The following is a 23,025-nucleotide window of genomic DNA, read 5'->3' on the forward strand; positions in this document are numbered from 1 at the left end:
CAAAGTTCGAACATTGACCGGCCTCTATCTCCGGTTCTAATTAACATAGCGACCTAAATTTTACCTTTTTGGTTTCGTCTCGATGAGCACTTTCAGATGGAAGTTCAAAAAGTCACCACAGGTGGCGCTGCGATAGCGTCAAAATTCATCGAAATTCAAAGTCACTTTTCTCAAAAACGGCATTGTGCAAGTTAATGAAATTTTAGTATGTTGTAGTCCAGTCTAGGACGTTTCCAAAATGGTGCGTATGTGCGCTGTGGTTTCAATAGAACCGGAGATATGAGGGGTCAAAGTTCACGAAATTCAAAAAATCATATCTCCGGTTCTATGTGACCGATTTTGATGAATGAGGGCTTAAACGAAAGATCTCACCAAATGCTACAACTTCCTAGAATATTTGAACTTCGTGGGACCAACACCAGGGGTGCCACAGTCGAAAAACCAATTTCAATATCACATAACCTCAATTATCTCGACTGTCGCTGAACCGATTTTGATGATTACTTCAACATAATTGTAGAGCACTTTTGTCTCTACATTTCGTACATTGAACAGTATTTAAAATGCAACTCAAATCGCAGATGTGCAATCTCTTTTATTGGTAAAATAATTTACCAATAATTTTGTACATCGAAGGAGACGAGCATGCAGCTATTAGCGTATCTCTTTTGATTATTTATTATCATATCGAATTTCGAACTTGTACCGATTTCTCACAGTGTACTTTGACTTTGCAAGTAATATTTTTCATCGAATGTGTTAAAATTTTAGTTGGAGTGTATTTAGTGCGTGATTTTCAATCAAAATGAACTCAGTTTTTCGTAAGAATTTCACTCTAATTGCCGCTGTAATTTGCTTAGTGGCCATCATACATGTATTCCCCGTGGAAGGCAACTCAGAAAAGAGCATCCCCATCTCAAAATTCAGCCAAAATGTTGGACCTACAATGACTATACTTTATTGGTAAGATGAGGTGATTTTTTTGGCCAAACACTGATTAGCAAAATCGATGTCAATTTCACGTGAATTTTCCACTGCAATTGAAAATAATTGGGCATTTTACAAAGAATTTTCATTGTGAATTGCATTCTGTATAGCAATTTGCGTATTGGAAGCTTTGAAGGTCTTAGATGAATTAATTTAATAAACTATTGCAAATTATTTATTGACTGTAAAGAAAGCCGTTGTGATTGAGATTTGTGGGCCAAATAGGCTTGTGGGACTATTATAAATGCCAAATAAATTTCGGATATGGGGCGTGGCCTAAATGGAACTGTGTTTTATTAATAATTAAATAATCGGATAATTTGCCAGGTAGTAAAAATTGATCATTTTCTGCTGAAAAATTGGAAATAATCCAGCAGAAAGGACAGTCAAAATTCTAAAATTTAATACACACACTCCCAATTATTAATAAAATTCGCTATCTGTGCAAATACTCGTTTGAGATAAACATATTTCGTCTGAGAGTGGAAAATCTCTTGGATTCTGCTGAATCAGATGATTCTTGCAGCTATTCCTGTGGCTACCGAAAGGCCTTCGATGACTACGTGAGCATCCTAAACGACAAGTACCCAGAGATTCTTGTCCGGGGAGCAAACTACGATCCGCCTGGCTTCAATATGCACCTCTCCCGGATTGTGCTGCTGACCAAGCTCATCCTAATCGTAGTGATTGTCTCTTCCTTCGACATCTTCGGTTTTCTAGGCCAGCCAATTCCCGGATGGTGGCGATGGTGCATTGAGAATAAGATCTATGCCTGTATGATGATTTTCTTCGTGGGTAATATGCTGGAGGCTCAGCTCATTTCGTCAGGAGCCTTCGAGATTGCCCTAAACGATGTACCCGTATGGTCAAAATTGCAAACAGGACGCATTCCGGCTCCTCAGGAACTCTTCCAGATCATTGAGAGCCATTTGCAGTTTAACGATAAGTTGGGTCAGAATCCCAACTACGTCAAATAAGGCACGTGAGAGAGAGGGGGCATCATTTCCATTTTTGTGTCAACCCATAAAAATCCTCAGTGTCATCTCTCCGTTTGTCGTGATCACCCGTGAAGGAGTTAAAATAATTTAATTTAGATGGCAACACAACCCCTGTAAACTATAAAAAAGAATTGTATATGTAACCAAATTTGGTAGGAAATCTCTAGAAATTTGTGTAAAGAAATCGAGAATGAGCAGTTATATCGCGTACTGAAGAGTGTTTTATGATATTGAATAAATGATAGTGTACAAAAATTCTCAATCACTTTTCTATGTTTATTTTGCTAGAGGAATTATTGCTGATCATAATTTCTGGGCTATTTAATTTTCACCATTCCCTATTAATCACAAATTTATCGCCAAAAAAAACCATTGACTTGGCAACAAACATTTTTTTCTTTTAAATTAACTACTAAAGAGATTTTGCTGCCTATCTGTCTTGCAGATATCTCAGCTGATATTTTGTATATTTTAGTAGGACAGTGAACTTTTATTTAACGGAAAGTAGCATTAAAATAATAAATTTATACGGATTTAATTAAGAATGAATTATTCAAATTAATCATGCATAAGCTTTAAAAAGCTTAAGCACGATGAGTTTGAATTTCAGCGACTACCTTAATACAGCAAATACTGCATATAAGAACCGCACCGAATCGAAACAGGGTTTGCATCTCAGCTGAGAAAAACCGGTGACAATTCAAATATTTTTGAAGACTACAGTTAAAAAACACTGAGAAAAATTAAACCTAAAAATAAATTGTAAAAAAAACACTTTTCAAAAGGATAATACGGCGTGTGTCAAGAAAATGAATTTTTCTTCAAAACAAGGATTTTTGAACATTTTCTACCAATAAATTCAATATGAAAATGATTTAATTTTCTCATTTATGTAATATATTTTAAGAATTTGCTCTCCACTGAATTTTCCTTTTCTATACCCATTCTCTTCTCTAGCCCTTTCTTTACTTTTAGACTGCTTTAACTCTTTCCGGACCACAGCATATGCTGCAAGCCAATTTCACAATTTTTTAATCAAAATTTAATTTCACATTTGGACATCCTTATAATGTATGGCCAGTGAAATCTGCACAAAGTTCAAACACAATTTTCTAATATTTGTACATACACAGTAAAAAATTGTGTGAGAACTAAAGTTGTGTATTTGAAAAGTTGTGTAAATTCACAAGCAATATGGTTGTAAATTGTAAAATTACTATCATAGTGGTGGTACGATACTAACATAATGCTAGTAAAATTATGTATTGTGTAAGGAAATTTGTGTATTGAAAAATTTGTGTGAGAACTGTCAAAATTCCATTGTTTACTATTGCAATTTTTCTAAGATTTCAGATAGATTTTGCATTTTTAACTGCCTAATTGTCTTCTGGAATCATTCATTGGATTCTCAAAATGTGCCTCAGTCGTGAAAAATTAGGAATAATTATGTAATAACAGAAAACAGAGGAAGCATCATGTAAATTAGAAAAATTGACGATGCAACTCTTGGCCATTTGCTGAAGAGAAGTAAGCAAGTGGTAAAAAAAGGTGGATCATTTTGATTCATTCGCGATCCTTTTGGTGAATCAAATATAATCCATCATTTCAAATGTTTCACTTCGATCCTTTTTTGAAAGATCATTTTGATCCATTGGAAAAGAATCAAATTTTGATACTTTGAATGGTTCACTTTGAGGAGCTTTTCAATGGATCAGTGAATGATACTCTAAAATTGATCAAATGGAACTCTTAAAATGATGACTTTTTAATCTTTTTTAAATGTAATAATAATGCCCTTCAAAACAAATTAAAAGAAAAACATATATATCTGAAATATTTCCAGATATGGGCTTCTAAATGTTTCGAAGCTTGAACGTAGAGCAAAAAACACTTTTTACACAATGAAAATCTAAGGATTTTTTCACTATTTGATCAACATAAAGTGCTGTCTTTCCGGGGGTGGAACACCGACAAAATTACTTGGAATTGTACAAATCCGTGCAACTGGGGATTATTTTAATTTTCGCTTTTTTTACCCACTTTTGGCAAATTTTTCACGTTTTCACAAGTCTCCACACTTAATCCTTTTTAACCTGTAACATTATAATTTGTAGAAAAGCGCCACTAAATATCTAAAAGGACACAAATTCCACGACAAGAGCACCCCGTTTATTTATGTGCTCAGCGAGTCTCACTCAGTGACTGTCACTGACGTCACTAAAAGTGGCGTGATTATCCAAGTGATCCATTCAAATGTATCACTTTTGACATATCGTACCAAATTTTCAATCGCTGAAATATCACGGTTAAAATTTTAAAGCTATGAATTTTTTAGTTTAGACACGTTCCCCTTATATGAGCAAATGCAGTAAACACATTTTTTACTGTTTTAATGGTTTTATTTAGTAAGAAAATTCGTGGAAAATAATCGCAATAGTGATCCAATTGAAATGTTCAATTTGATCCATTTGAATGTATCCCATATTTTCTATATTTTTTGGCGTAATATCCTGAAGATTGAAAATAGTTGTCTCAAAAATGTCTCATTCTGCCTTGTTATATTATTCCTTTAAACCTAAAAACTCATTTTCGCTGTTTTCCTTTTATTAGTTGGCAGAAAAATATTCTTGAACATCGATCTTTCTGAAATGATCGATTCGAGGAACTTTTCAATGTATCATTGAATGTGATCCTTTACTTGGATCACTGAAGTGATTCATTAAAGAAGAATCAATTCAATTCAAGTAATTTGATGAAAATGAACCTTTTAGGCCATGATTCTTTTGAAATGATCTCTGGTGATCCATTCATTTTTACCAGTGAGTCGGTAGCGCAGGCAGAAAACACGAGACCATCAACGCAAAGATTATGGGTTCAAGTCTCAGACTTTCTGTTATTTTTTTTTTCTTTTTTTATTCTTTTTTTCTTTTTTTTCTTAGTTTAATACCGAGACATATCACAGATAATACAAATAAACCGAACAAAATTGCTCTACAATCAAAATTATAGACAGGAAGCCATTTTATAAAATTGAAAATACACAACTTTGCCAATACACAAAATTTACAACCATCGCGCTCGTGCAAAAATTACCAATCGTAGTGGTTGCAAATTTTTTTACTGTGTAGTTTTATTATAACTTTTTTACATGTTTTGAAAGGTATATGTATGAACTTATTTCAGGAAAAAATCCGGTCCGATCCGATGAGCTTTTCGGCACATTCGGGGAACTTCCGCCATTGATGTCGAAAATGTGGATGTTGGCATCTTCTTCAATTCTCGTTTTATTTTTCCCTTCAGCGTGACTTCGGTTTTGGGTCGAAAGTTTCGGGCATACACCTTTCACTTAATATTAGCCCAAAATGATTTAATAGGCCTCAATTGGGGACGTTAGGGGGAATTTTCTACCTTCTTGACAACAGGTATGCCAAGTTCCTCCAATGCGTTCATTGTCTTCCTTGAGTAATGGCTGGGTGCTAGGTCTGGCCAGAAGATCACATTGTCCCTTCGATGATATTATTGATGAAAGCTTCCAGGTTAGGCAAGCAATCTCTGATATAGACGTCAGAATTTTGCGTTAGACTCTTTGTGAGGAACGCGGGCTCAGACATTCCAGCAGCACTGATTGCAAGCCACAAAAGGACCTTTTTCGGGTACTTGTCTACATTGTCGTCACGTACATAATAATACTGCCCCTGCCACTTATGTTATTACCATCCATGGTGAAATAGGACTCATCGTCCATGACACAAAAAATGTCGTTCTGAGCGTGAAAAACATTTTGGATCAAAATAGACAAACGAATTTTCTGAGTCTTTTCCTGAGTTTCTGAGACAGCTGGCTTCGGTTTTCTGGTTCTCCTCTTGATTCCCATAGACTCCAGATACTTCTTCACCGTTGTTTTGCTACATTCAAGTTTGTTACCAAGCTCACGGTACGACTTTGCAACTTTATTGGATGTTAACTTGCAAGTCGAGCCCGCATCTTCGATTGACTAAGGGTGCTAAAATTTCCAGATCCCTTAGCTCGTGTAGTGATTTTTCGCTTCCCATAGTTCGACAGGATTCTATAAATACTCCTTCGCGATATTCCCATAGTCACAAAATGTTTCACGACTTCAGACTTCTTCAAGGTGGGATGATTGTCCTGAAAATTACAAACTAACTTTCGTCTATATTCTTCAGTATTATTTGTGGGAGTCATGTTTCCTAACTAAATCTATCACAGCTTTTATGGCATGTTAAGAACACATCTAGCAACATTGTAAAGTGGTATAAAAGTGACTAGTATACATTTTATTTTTTTTTAAAGCCTTCAAACTTTTGTGCAGATTTCACTGGCCATACGTTATAGCATCGAATAGGTCTTGGCAAAAGTAAGAACTTTTATTTCGGGAACAATCGCAAAACGTAGGAAAAGCACTAGAGTATAAAACATAATGCTTATAAAAAACCAGTGATAAGCTTGTGGAAGCTGAGATTCTTTACAGGCGACCTCGGGCTCGGAGTGCTTGCAACTCGAAATGCTTGAAAATCGGTTGTGCGTTAAATTTTGTCGCATCGAACAAACTGTTTGCGGCAGAAGAAAGGGATAAAATAGGCTCGATGCGATTATTTTCAAGTATTACGAATTGCAAGCACTCCGGGCTCCGAGGTTGCCTGCAAAGAATCTCAGTTACCAGAAGCTTATCTGGACTTATCACTAATAATAAATGGTGGCACAACTTTCCGTAGACGAACTTAGGGCTTCCCATAAGGGGTGTTCGAAACGTCCATTCACTGAGAAAGAAAAGGGGTGCGATTAACTTTTTTTCCTCATAATTTTAACACTTTATAGGTGTAAAAATATATCAACATTTTTAATGTTAATTTTACACCTTTTTAAGGGTAAATTTAACATGAAAAAGGGTAACTTTAACCCCTAAAACATCTAAAAAGCATAATATTTACACCGATGTCGGATCAATACTGCAGGGTAAAATAAACATTTCAGGAATATTATTTTAACTTTTTCGGATTTCTCTCAGTAAGGATTCGAGCGAGTGTTCTACCACTTGACCCATTGAGTGTGTACTACTTGCCCCATTGGTACTATTTACAATACAATACTATATTTACTTTTAACCCACAAATATACCAAAATGCTATTATGGGAAAGTGCGCTACCTTCGGACGATTCAAGCTTCGCACAACTCATTTTTTTTTTTTCAATTTTAATGAATTTAACCCAGTGTAATATCATATTTTAATGGATAGTCTAATATGCTTCAAATTTCCCAATAAGAGTCATAAATCAAATCCATCAGGAACATTGAAAAAAATGAGTGTCCGAAGTTTGAGTCGTTCGAAGGTATCGCCCTTTCCCCTAGTTAGTTTTAGAGAGATATGACCTTTTAAAAATTAATTTTTGACTCCTTCTAGCTCTAATCAAGGAAGCTTTATTTTTTTAATTGAAAGCTCTTAAGCCCAGTTTAAGTAAAATTAGAAACCAATCCATGTCATAGGGGTTGAATTATTGAAATCACTATCTGATGTTGTCCACGCAATATTTAACCTTTGTCGAAAATCGCTTGTCGATATCTCTTTCCGTTCTCTCGTCAGAAATGTTTGTACTCCGTAAAATCTGCCGGACGGACGACCGGACAGATACGAGAATCGTATTTTACTTACTTACTTTACTTAAGTGGCGCTACGTCCCATTGAGGGACAAGGCCTCTTGCACCACCCCTCGCCATTCTCCGCGATTTAAAGCGATAACCTTCCAGCGCCTCAACACACCCAGTCGTAAAATCGGATTTTGGCGAGTATAATATTCTTGATCTAAGAATCAAAACGTGTTCACTTAAACACATAAACACACATCATAAACACAAAACTTCTTGGGCTTACGTACCAAGCGAACAGAAGTCTGTTCAATCACTTTCGTGTTCACTTAAAGTTTGAGGCCGATCTGATGAAGTCATATTTCACCTCGGACCACAGAAGCTCAGATTGTAAGGAATGTTAGTTAAATTGGTTTAGTTATATTACAAATCTCTTGTTTTTACAATAACGGTTTATTTTATGTTGTTGGTGTTAAAGAAAAATTTGTAAAGGTGGACTTAAGAAATATTTTCCTTGAACAAACTATATCTCTATCTCTTGAATTTACAGATTTTCTTTTTAATCTTGAATATGAAAGGTCATGAAGATGATTGCATGTAGGGTAGTATCTCCCATGCTAAAATATTATCCTTGAAATAAGAGTTAAGACCTGTGAAGTTTACCGGATCCTAAAAGCTACCGTTATGCCCTAGACACACTTACGGCTAAAGTACAGAATACGACTATAAGTTCATAGCCAAGTTAGTTCCTGACACACTACGAACGAGGATTAGCATTCACTGGTATCCATAAAACATAATTTTCGTGGGTTTTTATGCAGATATTTCTACTTAAATACACTAATTGACTAATTAGTCCTTTGAAAATGAAACTATTTGTAAATTAATGTCTCAGTACACGTGCAATAATTATTGTTAATTACAATTATTTGTGAAGTGGAAGCTAACTCGCGACTTAAGTCAATTTAGGCGATTCTAGTGAATAATTCTTGTTCTTGTACGTGAATTGTGAAGTAAATTTAAAAGTAGTTTCATTTTCAAAGGACTAATTAGTGTATTTATGTAGAAATACCTGCATAAAAACCTACGAAAGTTATGTTTTGTGAGTGCTAGTAAATGTTAAGCCCCTTTTGTAGTGTGTCAGGAAGTGACTTGGCTATGAACGAGCTTAGACGTCTCTGGACTTTAGTCGTGTGTCCAGCACATTATTCAAAAACTCTGCATAATCATTTCAGAGTTAAAATATTTTAATAAAACCACTAGGAGAAGGAGAAGTGTTTTTTAAAAGAAATCCCGGTTCTATTTTGCGGAATGATTAAAGTATAAAACTACTTTATTGTTACTGGACCGATACTTAGTATTTCCCTCCTTGTCCGTAATTGCTAATAAAGCTACAAGTTTCATTTCCAAAGAACAATCTAAGAATTCTACGAAGAGTACACTCGAAGAATTAAAAACACCAATCAGAAATCTTAAATTTCGTTTATTTGTAAAATTGTAAATTCTTTAATTTTTTTATTCTTACACAAAATAATGCATTTTTAATTGAGCTTTTCTTTCTCTGTTTCACAAAATGAAAGGCAGTGTAATCGGAGAGACTCATACAAAGTGAAAAGCAATTGAAAAAAAAAAGTAGTAATTAATTGTTTATGTTTATATACATTAAGCTTATTAAACAACGAAGAACAATTCTTTCTTATTTTTTTTTTTTTGGTTTCAACATACATTTATCACTTTCGCAATGTTCACGGATTCGTGATTTTGGGTGTTAATTTTGAAATAAAATTCTTTTACAAAATTTTATCGGGATTCATAATTAGATTATTTCGATATAATGGCTAAGTTACTGAAATCTCCACGGTCTCCTGTTGGCCCCTGGACGCCTGAATCTGTACCGTCGGGGTACTGGCTGGGATGGTGGTTGAATTGGAGCACGAACTCTCTCCTGTGGTCTCAGGAGAGCTGATGCATCAGGGAAGTCGTTAGTCGATCGAGCTCGTGGAGATTGATCAATTTTGCGGCAAACCGTGCACCTTTAAAATAAAGAAAAGTTAAATAATCTGTTTTAACTCTTTCGTCTCTTTTGGGTCTCTGAGTACCCAAAGAAGCATATGAATATTCTATGAAAAACAATGTTTTTTAATTATTCAGAATTTATAAAAATCCGATTCTTGTGGATGATTACAAACTGTAAAGATGTCCAAATGTAAGATATTTTTTGTAGAACCTCAATTAATTCCTGAGTTTAGATATTTTTGATTAAAAAATGGTGAAATTGGCTTGCAGCATATGCTGCGGTCCGGAAAGAGTTAATGGGATTCACTGAGGTATTACTCACCTACTGACTTTAGAGGACTGATCCATCTTGATGGTTTGTTGAACGGGTTTCTTGAACATATTGCTGTCGTCAACAACAGTGAGCCAGAAGGATGTCAATTGATCGTAGTAGTTGCATCTTCCATGACCATGACACTCAATCACGGGCATTTGTCTGAACTCTTCTAAGCACGATCCCGGAGACAGAAGATCCTGGCCATGTCCACCAGTATTGTCAGAAGTGTACTGAAAATATGTTTAAAAAAAATTAAAAATTCGGAAACCAAATTACCAAAATTGATAAAGCTCACCATGAAGTAACTGTATCCAACCCACAACTCTTCCCAACCACCAGGACAGTTCGGAATAGACATGGTTTGACTGTGAAGTGAGATAACTCTAGTCCTACTTTCACAGACAGAGCACCTAGATATGTACTTCTCAACTTCGCGGGAAGGAATTGGGGCCATGGAGAAGGTCATAGGTTCACTGGTGGCTAGCCACATACTGTCATCATTGTTCTGAGCATAGTTGCACACATTGTTAACATCGCAGAACAAGAAAGGCATGGTGGAGAATTTTTTGAGGCAAGATCCAGCTGATCCCAAGTCTTGCCCTGCTGTATGGCCACCACCAATTACGCTGGCCAGAGAATAACCATCCCAGAGTTTCACAGTGTTGGCAGTACAGTCGGGTATTTGGACAGACTGCGAATGTCGTGTGAAGACAAATCCCCTAGATCGGCTAGGTGGTGCTGGTGGGGCTGGGTCACCTTGAATACCCGGAGGTCCACGATATCCGTCCAAACCATTGAGACCCCGAGGTCCGGGGAAGCCTCGTTCACCTTTGAAGCCTTCAATTCCAGCATATCCTGGTAATCCTTGATCACCCATCATACCCTTAAGACCTCTTAATCCTATGACACCAGCCCATCCAATTTCGCCCATATCGCCAGGAATACCCTTGAGACCGGGATAACCATCATGACCAGGATCTCCAACAATGGCCAATTCATATCGGAATGATTCTCCTCTGTCTCCTCGAAGACCGGGAATTCCATCATCCCCATCGATACCGTTGAATCCATGGTCACCTTCAGGACCACGGGGACCCCTTGGGCCTCTAGCACCCGGAAAACCTTGCATACCTGGCTGTCCTTGTATTCCCTTAGCTCCATTTAAGCCAGGAGTTCCGGCATAACCTTGATCTCCCGGTTCACCACGGATACCCGGGACACTGTAGCCAAAATCTCCTTGAATGCCCTTATATCCTGGTTCTCCGCGATAACCTTGGGCTCCAATTAAACCCGGCAATCCTGGACGTCCAGGTGGTCCATCAAGTCCATAATCTCCAGGCAATCCCTTAACACCGTCTATGCTTTCTCCTGGAAGACCAACTGCTCCTGGTGGTCCATTATCTCCATAATCTCCTGGCACACCTTTTGGTCCAATACGTCCAGCTCTCCCAGGGAATCCGTCGAATCCTGGAACACCTGGTTCTCCTGGTTCAACAAATGCCGCAATCATTCCTCTGAGTCCCCTCAAACCTTTGTCTCCCACTAAACCCTTTCTACCAGGAAGACCATCAGGGCCCGGTAATCCAGCATCTCCAAAATCTCCTGCTACTCCTTTACGACCCATTGGCCCAGGTGGTCCTTTAAAACCTGCATCTCCCTTTGGTCCACGAGGTCCATGAGGGCCTCGTTCTCCTCTATCGCCTTTTTGGGCGCGACCAGGTGTTACTATCCCTGGAATACCAGGGAAACCTTTATCACCTTGTGGTCCAGGTAACCCAAATAATCCTGGTGGTCCAGGATCACCAGCGTCACCGGGCAATCCAATTAATCCAGGGAATCCCATGTCACCAACTTCTCCAAGTTCACCTTTGAGACCTTGTATTCCCACTATACCATGCAATCCGGGAATACCCTTTCTGCCATCAATTCCTCGCAGGCCTGGTCGACCCGGAAGACCTATGTCACCTGTCTCTCCAATCATCCCAATGGCTCCATTATCACCTCGCTCACCTTTGACACCGTAGTAACCATCCCTACCATCTCTACCACGATCACCAGGTATACCTTTCTCTCCCGGATATCCGTCGTAAACTTCACCAGCATCACCTTCCACACCCTTGAGGCCGGGTGGACCCATTTGCCCAGGTATTCCTGCAAATCCTTGTAGTCCCTGCAATCCAATCTCTCCCTTCACGCCACTGAAAGCTGGTTCACCTTTTTGACCTCTCAAACCCATTAATCCGAAATCTCCTCTCGGACCTTTGAAACCATCGCGACCAGGACGTCCTCTTGCACCCGGCAAACCGACATCTCCAACTTCACCTTTCATACCGTGATAACCCATACCTCCAGGTCGTCCTGGAGTTCCGAGTCGCCCTGGATATCCAGGACTACCCCTCTCACCAGGTTCACCATCGAGACCACGGTAGCCAGGAATGCCAACAAATCCAGGTTCACCAGGTGCTCCTGCATCTCCAGGTAAACCAGAAAAACCTGGATTACCAATGTCACCTTTCGCACCAATTATACCAATTGCACCTTGATAACCAGGATCTCCTCGAGCTCCTTTATCACCATAAGATGCTGGCAATCCATCCCTTCCAGGAAATCCAGGTAGACCTCTTCGGCCAAAAATGATATCACCACGCTGACCACGAGACCCTGCAAGACCTATCACACCCATGGGACCATCATCTCCTTTTGGTCCTTTAACACCTTTGATACCGGGTAGACCCCGAGTACCAGGTAAACCAGGAAAACCAGCATCACCAGTGACACCTTTTGGACCAACATCTCCGTCAATTCCCATTTCACCATAGAGTATGGCCCTACCAGCATCACCGCGATTACCCTTCAAGCCAGGTAAACCTGGCTCACCAGGTAAACCATCGATACCAGGTAGACCAGGCTCTCCAGCTGGACCCATATCACCAATAATTCCTGGATAGCCCTTGAAACCGTCTGGGCCAGGAATTGATATGCCAGGTTGACCAATATCTCCATCAGGTCCTATTAGTTCATGATAGAGATTATTCAATTTCAGAATAATATACTTAAAAGAAAGATAGTCTAACCTGGTAAACCTGCGGCACCAACCGAGCCATCCCAACCTTTCCTGCCATCCAAACCTCGTTCACCACGATCTCCAGGCACACCCATGTCTCCTTTTGCTAAGGTGACGTTGTAAGCTGGAATATCTCCGTCTTCACCTCTTGGACCAGGTAAACCTTGATCACCTTTAGGACCTCTGAAAACACAAAAATTCCAATAATTCTGCAAATGTATAAATGTGTTACTTAATTACCTCAATCCATCCAATCCACGGTCTCCTTGCAAAAAGTATAGAGGAATGTTTGCATTTTCTCCAGGACGTCCATCTAAACCATCTCGTCCTGGAGCACCATCTCTGCCAGGAAGTCCTGGAATACCATCGAGGCCTGGTAAACCCTTCTCACCGCGTAGACCAAATCTTCCTGGTAAACCAACATCGCCTGTTTTTCCTGGCGGACCTACGTCTCCTGGGTATCCCTCATCACCCTGATCTCCTTGGTCGGGCTTTGCAATATTGCCTTGGATAATGAGCTCTCCAGGTAAACCTTTCTGTCCAACTCTGCCAGTTTCACCAGGACTTCCTGGTGGTCCATCTACACCCTTTCGTCCCTTCAATCCTGGGAAGCCCATTATACCTTTGTCTCCTCGAGGTCCTACAAATCCTTTGCGACCATATGTTCCAGGGAATCCTGGTCGACCTGAATCACCAGTAAGACCCTTCTTTCCTGGAGCTCCAGGACTACATCGACCACAATCATCTCCACGCAAACCTCTGTCTCCTTTTAGGCCGGGAATACCATCGAATCCATCATCACCGGGGACACCACGTCTTCCTGGTAAACCATTAACACCAGGTGGACCTGTGACATTTACTCCTATTCCCGGAAGACCCTTAGGGCCAGGTAATCCAGGTTCACCACGATCACCTTGAAATCCGAATTTACCATCATGTCCTGGGGTACCGGGGGGTCCTTTTGGACCATATGTGTTCCTTCCGGGAAATCCTTTTGGTCCCATTCGTCCTGGTGGACCTGATTCTCCAGTAGGTCCGATTGGACCTGGTGGTCCGCTTTCACCAAAATCACCTGGTTGACCCTTAATTGAAGTGCCCTTTTTGCCACGAGGACCCGGTGTACCTGGATCTCCTGGCAAACCAGGTAGACCTGTCAGACCACGACGACCTGGCTCTCCGGGTATACCATTCATACCCCTCTCACCAAGAGGCCCAATTTCTCCCTGAGGACCTTGAGGTCCAGGAAGTCGTTCGTCCAAATTAGGATCGTAAATACCTTTAGGACCAGGTGGACCCTGAACACCAGGCATACCGTGATGACCTGGATCACCAGGTTCTCCTTTTCGACCATCAACACCATCATACCCTGCATATCCTGGTGCTCCTTTGTGACCCTTGTCACCAGATGGTCCTGGAGGACCATCTTTGCCACTTTTGCCACGATCACCGATCTCTCCTTCTTCTCCGCGGTATCCCTTGACACCCATCTCTCCAGGCATTCCCTGTCGACCTTCACTTCCTTTGGGTCCAAAGTCTCCTTGCATACCTCTTTCGCCCTTTTCACCCACAATCCCCTTGGTTACTGTTTCGTTTTTACGTCGGAACGGTACCACGCTGTCACCTTTCTCGCCTGGTTCTCCAGGAGGTCCCCTTTGCCCCGGAACAGCTCTAACATCTAGTCGCGCATCGTCTCCTCTTTCACCTTTATCACCGATCGGACCATCCCATCCCTGCAATGTTAAGCAAAATTATCTAAGAGTTATGTGGGATGAGTGATGTGATAACCAATGATATTCCTTACATTCAAGCCTGGTACTCCTTGGTAACCTTTCATGCCTGGTTCTCCTTGGTATCCTCGATCGCCTGGTCGTCCGTCATACCCAGAATCACCTCGATCACCTTTTGTGCCTTTGGAGTTGATTCCGCCTTCTCCGGCATCTCCTCTAGGGCCGGGTAGACCATGATCTCCAGGTGGTCCTCGAACACCAGGACTTCCGGGCATACCTCCGATACCCATTGTACCATCTGTTCCATTGCAACCATCCAATCCTCTTGGACCACGATCACCATATTCACCTTGGGTACCATTGTAGCCTGGTCTACCGGAATATCCTTGGAGACCTTTCTCACCCTGCAAAAAATGACCAATACTCTTCAGTGCTGAGGGGCAGAAGGAAAGGATGTTTTCAGATGACTTACTCTGTAACCCTTCTCGCCAATCATTCCCATTTCTCCATGGTCACCATAGTCTCCGGGACGTCCCGGTGGTCCCGGAGGTCCGACATCACCGTGAGGTCCTTCCTGACCTGGCAGACCCGCGGGTCCCATCTTTCCCATGACCCCCTTCAATCCATCACAATCGCATTCTCTCTTGTGTGCGCTCTGAAAAATATCAATGGGTGATAAGAGCTGAGTTAGATCATTTCTGTGTCCGCCAAAAATACACTTCCCCAATCCGGGCATGGGAAAAAAATCACATGAAAGGTCACAAGTTACGATTAAAAATGTGCTGTTTATTTTTCCATCACAGAAATCCCGCAGTCGCATATTCATTTTAATTAAGTCACAATATTTAGGCATATATGAGTGCCATTTCAGCAATTGGTTGAAGTGATCTCTCTGCCAAAAGGGGTTAATAGGAATAAATCTCGGAAGACAATGACCAGAAATGGGTTACAAATTGTTCAGTAGCTTAAATTTAATATTAGTGCGAGAGAAATTGGAGCGATTTTTAATTAATATGCCCAATGATAAAGAGTTATTTTCTGCGTGAATTATGTCTTTTAGTTTAATTGTTCATATGTGCAACAATTAAATTGTTCACACTAGATCTGATGGACACATTGTATGGTGTGTGCTCCATTTCACTACCATTACTGTGCTTGCATAGCATCCTCGGGGCCTGGCTATTTATTAGAAAATATGTAAATTGCTTCAATATTTAGTGCATCTCTATGGTTTGTCGCAGACCCCAAAAAACCCACACAATGCTCCACATTGCATGCAATCCAGCTCAGTCGGGAAGTTGTCTCATTTCTCTGTCCCCATATACTTTTCTGTAATGATTGCACCCAAGCAAAGCCCAAGAAATTCACGAAATAGATGTGCGCGGTGGCCATCGTCTGTCGGATATTGTAGAGACCGTAAAGTCGCTCTTTTGCCACCCAGATATATGAGATCATTGTATATTTTCACTGTGGAAATGCTTATTAAACAAATACCGCAGTGTCTCGTGGAAATCGACAGCTAAATTTAATGCAAAGTGTATTTAATGGCATTGCCAAGAGGTACTTCCAGAACAATTCATAATCAATGAAACTGCTTTTATTGCGCATTGCATTGATGGGAATTCCCTTTCTAGTGTATCTTCGCATTTATGCTACTCCAGTAAACATTCATGTGATAGTGGCAGATCAATTAGACTTCACGCTCCCGTTATAAGGATATTATCTCACTTGTCATAAAATAATTATACGCCATTATTTTCTATTTATAAAATTCCATTGATTTTGTGATATCTCCTTTGATATTCCTTATACAATTTTTTTTAAGTGAACTGGATCTTAGAGAAAAACATGATGGTTATTCTATCGTTATATGTTTTTTGAATTCTGTTTTCTTTGTAAAATATGAGAAAATCATAATGACATTATAAGGAAGCATCATCAATGATTTAATTAATTACATAATTTCAATTCTTAACATCAGTTTTCTCTCAGTTTCTTTGTTAGATCTTATCACCTAACGACAGCTCTGCTGTTTTTTTATTGATGGTTTCAATAGAGGAAGCGCCCCATAGTTATGTATTCAAAAAAGCATCAAAACTTTTAATTTGGAGCTCCTGTATACAAGCAATCGCTTGACCAAGGTCAGATTATAAATATATTCTGAAAAGGTCTTGGCTACAGCTACAACATACTAAAATTTCAGATCAATCGGCTGGGTTTTAGATTTTAACAGTTATTCAAAATGTCGAACAGAAATGTCTAACAAAAGAGGTGGCAAAACGTCCGAGGTTTTGCGAGCTACTCGAACTCCCGAGAAGGAGCTCTGCCTTATATTCCTTTCTGCAAATTTGTCTGGTGCATATAAAATTATTGTCGAATTAAATTTGTCTATAAATCACCACAAAACCAGCTTGAAGTTGAAAATTGTTCAAGAAGAGGGTTTCAAAAAAACATTAACCTTTTAATTAATTAATTGACAAAATCGGGTGAAAATTAGACATTTGACCTTGAATAATTCAAGATGGCGATTTTTCCGGTGATAGGTGTCAAAGGACGAAAGGTTTAGCTGGACTACCTCCAAAACATTTCCAAAAATGAACGAAATCGACAGGGCCAATTTTTTGCAAAGTTAGAAAAACCTAATTTTTGGGGGATAAGGAACACATTAAAGGGGAGAGGGGAAAAATAAAGAGGTTGGGTTCGATATAAGGTCATTTGAGGAGGGATCATCGAAGACCGGAAGTTGTTATCTCTTACCGTTTGAATTTTATATGGGTCAAAAGACTGAAAAAGTGCGAAAAAGTGGTATTTTTAAAACACAGCTATTACCGTTACTTTCCCGATCCATCTCCGATTGTGACCAATGCAGTCGGATTCAGAATTACAAAATCTTTCAAAAATGTCCAAATTTAACCAAATCCGTTGAAAATTAGGCCCTCCAGGATGGTTAACCTTTGACCTTCAATAATTCAAGATGGAGAATTTTCCGGTGATAGGTGTCAAAGGACGAAATGTTCAGCCAGAGTACCTCCAAAACATATCCAAAAATGAACAAAATCGCCAGGGGCAATTTTTTACAAAGTCAAAAAACATGTTTTTGGAGGGGATAGAAGGGGTGGGGGATAATTTGGGTAAGTTAGTTAGATAGAGAATGTTGACTTGTAGGGGGTCACCGAAGTGTGGAAGTCAATATCTCTTACCGTTTGGCAGCCAGGATGGAGAGAAGTTGAAAAAAAAACACGATTGTTAAAACTGCTCTCTCTTGGAGTTCGAGCAGTTTTGAAATGTAGGGGAAAGTGACCATGCTTGATACTGTAAAATGATGTCCAAGGTTTGTGATTTTTTTCTGATTAACACACAAACCGAAGCGATTCTTCCACTATGAAAAAAAATGTCTCACTTATTAGGTTCATAGTCCTACCTCACATAGTTCCTGGAAATCCTTAGATTTTCCTCAAGAAGAAAATGAAAATTCAGTGGCGACTTTTATACAAGTCGGGTCCGGGGCCTTCCTGTATAATAATTGATTCGACAATTCGGAGGCCCATTTTCACTATGAAAATTTCACCGGATACAAAAAATTGAACATCAATATTTAGACGGAACTCTAATCTACCTGCTTAAATCGTTTGTACGACTGGTTATTAGTTTTAAAATCACTTTTATGTAATTTTTCTAAGCCGTGTTTTTATGACATTAAGGCATTAGCGAAAACCATTTTTTCACTTTGAGTCCATGAAAATGTCACTCTGCAACCTTAAAATTCAGGCAACATGGTTGAAGGCTATGTCAATTGTCGACAAAATTGGAGGATTACAATAGGTGTAATTATGAAAGAATCACATCTAATGATAGAGTTGCCACAATTAAATTATCATTCATGGACCCTTTTAAAAATATAGGATGGACACAGATAGAATTTATGAATTTGTCACCACCCACAAAAACAGTGTCCCCAAGTAAAAATATTTTTACCTAAATATTAATACTGATGAACCCTCTATGTGCCTATGATAGTAGTTTTCCTGAACAGCGACATTAATTAATAAATACTTATAAAATATCATGTATCAAAATTACAGTTTTGGACCTATTTTTGATTTTTGCTTCGCGAAACTAGGAAAAAAGGAGCTAGGATCCTAATTTTTTTTAGGAAATGTGAGGCTTAGCACCATCTATTGAAATATATTGCGATAAGTCATAACTATTGATCAACATAGAAAATAAATAGTTATTATTAAGCTTAGATCGTATTAAGCATGGACACTTTCCCCTATTTAAAAAAAAACAAAATCGAAATGGATTATTTTAGTCAAATAAATTTAAACCAAATGATTTAGGCAATTTACTACTCTGAAATCGCTTTTGGAATTAGACCTTCAGATGACTTTTTCACTGAGCCGTGTTTATTGGCGCATTTTATAGACTATTACTAAAACTACAAGAATCCTTTTGAGGATCGTTGTACCCTACTTGGTTCATAACATATTCCTATATACTTTGAAATGGTAGACCGGATGAGCGAAGACCATCAATGAGCGTTAATAGACAACAGAGTGTAAACTCACCCATACTTAAGGCTCAAATAGACTCAGGCTGATCCTCGAGAATATTTAGCCTGTAAAATTTTGCACAAAAAATTATTTCTACTATATCATACACTGGGGACTTAAGATCATTGATTAAAGTTCTTTTGCATAACTTTCTTTTACCTAATACTTTACTACCGAATTCACAGGCCAAATATTTTCAAGGATTAGCCTGAGTCTATTTTGGCCCTTACGGTATAGTTCCAATTTGTAGGCGTTCAAAAAAAGTTTAAAAATATATTCTGAGTTTTCTTTAATTTGTAATACTTTTTTTTAACTCTAAGGATGATTGGATCACCTGTGACCCATAGAGAAAATAATTTTTCCTGACTACCTAAAGTTATTTCTTTCTAATGTTTACATGTAGGGGAAAGTACTCTCTCTTCGAATGTTCATGCCTGCGAATAATGTGAATTTTCTTCTAGTTTTCCCAAGATACTTACACATTTCTATTAAATATTACTTAGCTTATTATCAATTATTGATAATTATGTGATAATTATGTGAAAATCTCTTTCAGGAAAAGAAAACTAAATTGACATTATTCGAAGGCATGAAGATTCGAAGGGGAGGGTACTTTCCCCTACTGCCTAACCTTAACAAAAACTACAATAATTTGAAGAGTTTAATTTATTGATTAAATTTTATTTAATGAACTTGCCACTATCAGTGCTAATTTTTCACCCAAAGTATAAACATGAATGCGTTTATACAATGATCTTACAGCAGTGAGATTGAATACGCAATCCTTCAATGAATTTCCCACTTCCATTGTGGTACATTGTATAGAAATTATGCTAAACACTTGATTCTCTAACGTAATTGAAGTTATGAATTATCAGCGTTTTTCACTGTATTATTTTTATAACTAAATCACGGGGTCAAGGAACAGCACAATAAAATTGTGCTGGAGAAAAATCTTGGCATGAAGGAAAAAAGTTATCAAAACGGGAATACTATCAAGTTTCTGGTGGCAGAGGAAGCTGATCTCAGGCCTCAGGCCAAAAACTAGAACATATCGCGCCAGATAACTTCCTTTCGCGGCAGTTATATATTTTCAGAGTGAAATAAATTGAAAAATTGTGTGATATTCACAAAATTTAGGCACTTTTTTTCTTGTATCTCCTCTGGGTCAAAACAACTTGTTGAAGGATGAAAAAAACGACCATCTCAAAGAAATTATTAGGAAGAGACTTCTGAGGAAAATGCCATAGTGTGACAAAAAATATGCTTCTTTTTTATAAAATTCACGCAAAACATCTGTTAAAACATGCTTTTTCATAGTCAGTCGGTCTTTTTTTTTTGGTTTAGTCAATTTCTCTCTTTTCGCTCAAACAACTGCCGACACATAAATATGTGATGTTAAATGGACTGTCACCACTTGCTAGAGGATTGGATTATTGGCAAAGATCCACACGTGATGAACGATGATCATAGCTCTTGGCATTCAGCACCAGACTCAAGCATTTCATTCATCATTCCTAGTACAGAATGAAATTTCTCACAGATTAGTAAACTGAAATATTAAGGGAGGTTGACACTAATTAGTCACATCTCTGTGTGAAATTACTAGTCATCTCTCTATCAGGTTGTGGGCGTGAGAACTTTTTAATTATTTTCATTTCTCGGTTGGTCTTCATCGTGAAGAGAATGGTCAAAATAAAAATATCGAGTATCAATATCAAATAAAACGACAAATGTAAATATTTGCTTGAATGGACAAGGTTTTCGCAACACTTCCATCTCAAAACAACTCAAGAATTCGACGATATGTAGTGAAGACTGGATGCGGATTAATTGTTTGAATAGGGTAGAGCGTGTAAGAACCATCACTTTGAGGGTCACTTTAAGAAAAAATGAAGTTTATATATCTATATAAACTTAAATATAAATAAAATATTTATCAAATAGGGGAAAGTGGGGCTACATCGATATACGATTTTTCGTAATTTTCTAAAGAGGAAGCTTTGCTTTAACTTAATGTATTTTAGCTCTACAAAACAATTGTGGAACTAAATACAGTAATTAAGGTCCATATTCTTTTACAATGATGCGAAAAAGTTTTATAACAATCTATCTCCACAGCTCTAAGTAGCCCCACCTCCCCCTATACTATTATTTTCGATCTTAAATATAGCTTTATAAAAAAAAACCATAAAGGACCATTAAGGGTTACAAGCTTTTTCAATGATTTTCGGATATGTTTTAGAGGTGGTACATCTAGGCGAATATTTCGTTCAAACATACATACCTGTGAGCGGAGAATTCGCTATTTTGAATTATTGAAAGTCAAAGGTCAACCACTTCTAGGGCCCTTTTTTCAAACGATTTGGTTGAATTTAGATTTTTTTAACAGATATTGAAATTTCGAACACGGCTGCATCAGTCTTCATCGGTAACGAATGAGTTAAATACCTATTTTCAATATATTTTCGGATATTTTTACTTAATCTTGAGTTTGTTTCGAAGCTAGAGGTCAAACGGTGAGAGATATACAGTGGCGACAATATATATAGCACAGTCTCGGACACTGTAATATATGCGTTGTTTTTCGAAAAATTATGCTTTTAAATGACGAAAGTAATAATAATAAATGTACTTGTATATAAATACATTTTGAATATGAAGAAAAAACTTGAATGTTCTATCAAGAAATTTAATACGATTAAAAAATTCTTGAAATGGCACATATTCACAATATAAATAGACAATATAAATAGCAATATAATAAATAAAATATAATAAATAAATAGACAATATAAATAGCACACCCTATAAGAAATGATAGTTTCCGACTTCTTCTGCAATTAGCAACTTACGAATTCTATTTGAAAATTAAATTTGGATTAATTAGTACTTAGTTGAGTAACTTTTCGAAAAAAAATGAGCGTTTGACAACGAAGAATCATTAAGGAAATCAGGATTTGACACTATTCTAATGTGATTGTATTTAATGTAGTGTGGATATCTACTTAAAATTATCTGAAATTAGTCATATTCAAAAGATTTATCTCGTGGTCAATCTTTTCCTTGAAATTCAACAGAATTGAGAACTTTAGACCGTCCTGGCCATTCCAGAAGGTCAATTTTGTTCTGATTGAACCACTTTCAAAAACTCTTGGCAGTGTGTTTGAGATCATTAGCTTGGTTAAAACTTAAAAACCAAAAACAAATTCTTTTTGATGTTGAAGTACATGTTATGTCCAAAGATATCCTTGTAAACAAATTGGTTTATATTACCTGATATTCCATATACAGACCATACGTCACTTCGCAAAAAGTAACCCCATACTATAAAATTACCACCGCTAAGTTTTACGTTCTTAATTATGTATCAAGGACAAAATTCTTGACTTTTGGGACATCTAACATTCTGTTATGTCATATCCTGTGATATTAAACAGGAATAGGGTAAGTGCTCATAATTTTGGACAGTTTCTAAATTTGGACACTTTGAGGGTAAAATTGGACACTAAAAATAAATTGATTAAAATGATGGATTTTTATTCCAATATTTGATTAAAAATGAATTCTATCTAAATATTTGTTCTTTTTGGAAGATTTTGACACTAAATACGTTAAATTTTGAATATGATTTGAGTTGAAATTGCTTTGTTGAAAATTCAGTGTGAGCAATTGCTTACGAGAAATATGACAGAACTTCGTGGCTTACTTCAGTCTTATTTAGTTTTGGTGAAGTACTAACAAAGTTTGTTCGCTGTTTTT

General features: G+C 38.0%; 2 protein-coding genes across 2 annotated transcripts in view; one reads left to right on the top strand and one right to left on the bottom strand.

Moving 5' to 3' along the window:
* The first annotated feature begins 712 nt into the window (after positions 1-712).
* Positions 713-2,240, top strand: LOC129805916 (thioredoxin reductase-like selenoprotein T homolog CG3887). Its single transcript, XM_055854164.1, has 2 exons — positions 713-963; positions 1,514-2,240. Exons 1-2 carry the CDS (start codon positions 806-808, stop codon positions 1,962-1,964), a joined length of 609 nt encoding a protein of 202 aa, XP_055710139.1. The 5' UTR covers positions 713-805; the 3' UTR covers positions 1,965-2,240.
* A 6,812-nt stretch (positions 2,241-9,052) lies between these two features.
* Positions 9,053-23,025, bottom strand: part of LOC129805917 (collagen alpha-5(IV) chain) — a 41,479-nt gene continuing 27,506 nt past the window's right edge. Inside the window, exons 2-8 of the mRNA XM_055854165.1 lie at positions 15,183-15,365; positions 14,785-15,114; positions 13,224-14,713; positions 12,994-13,166; positions 10,215-12,928; positions 9,926-10,149; positions 9,053-9,620 (exon numbers count right to left, since the gene is read on the bottom strand). Coding sequence (XP_055710140.1) covers positions 9,431-9,620; positions 9,926-10,149; positions 10,215-12,928; positions 12,994-13,166; positions 13,224-14,713; positions 14,785-15,114; positions 15,183-15,365 — 5,304 coding nt within the window. The 3' untranslated portion in view covers positions 9,053-9,430. The remainder of the gene's footprint in view (positions 9,621-9,925; positions 10,150-10,214; positions 12,929-12,993; positions 13,167-13,223; positions 14,714-14,784; positions 15,115-15,182; positions 15,366-23,025) is intronic.

The sequence above is a fragment of the Phlebotomus papatasi genome, chromosome 3 (assembly GCF_024763615.1).
Source record: "Phlebotomus papatasi isolate M1 chromosome 3, Ppap_2.1, whole genome shotgun sequence".
Taxonomy (NCBI): domain Eukaryota; kingdom Metazoa; phylum Arthropoda; class Insecta; order Diptera; family Psychodidae; genus Phlebotomus; species Phlebotomus papatasi.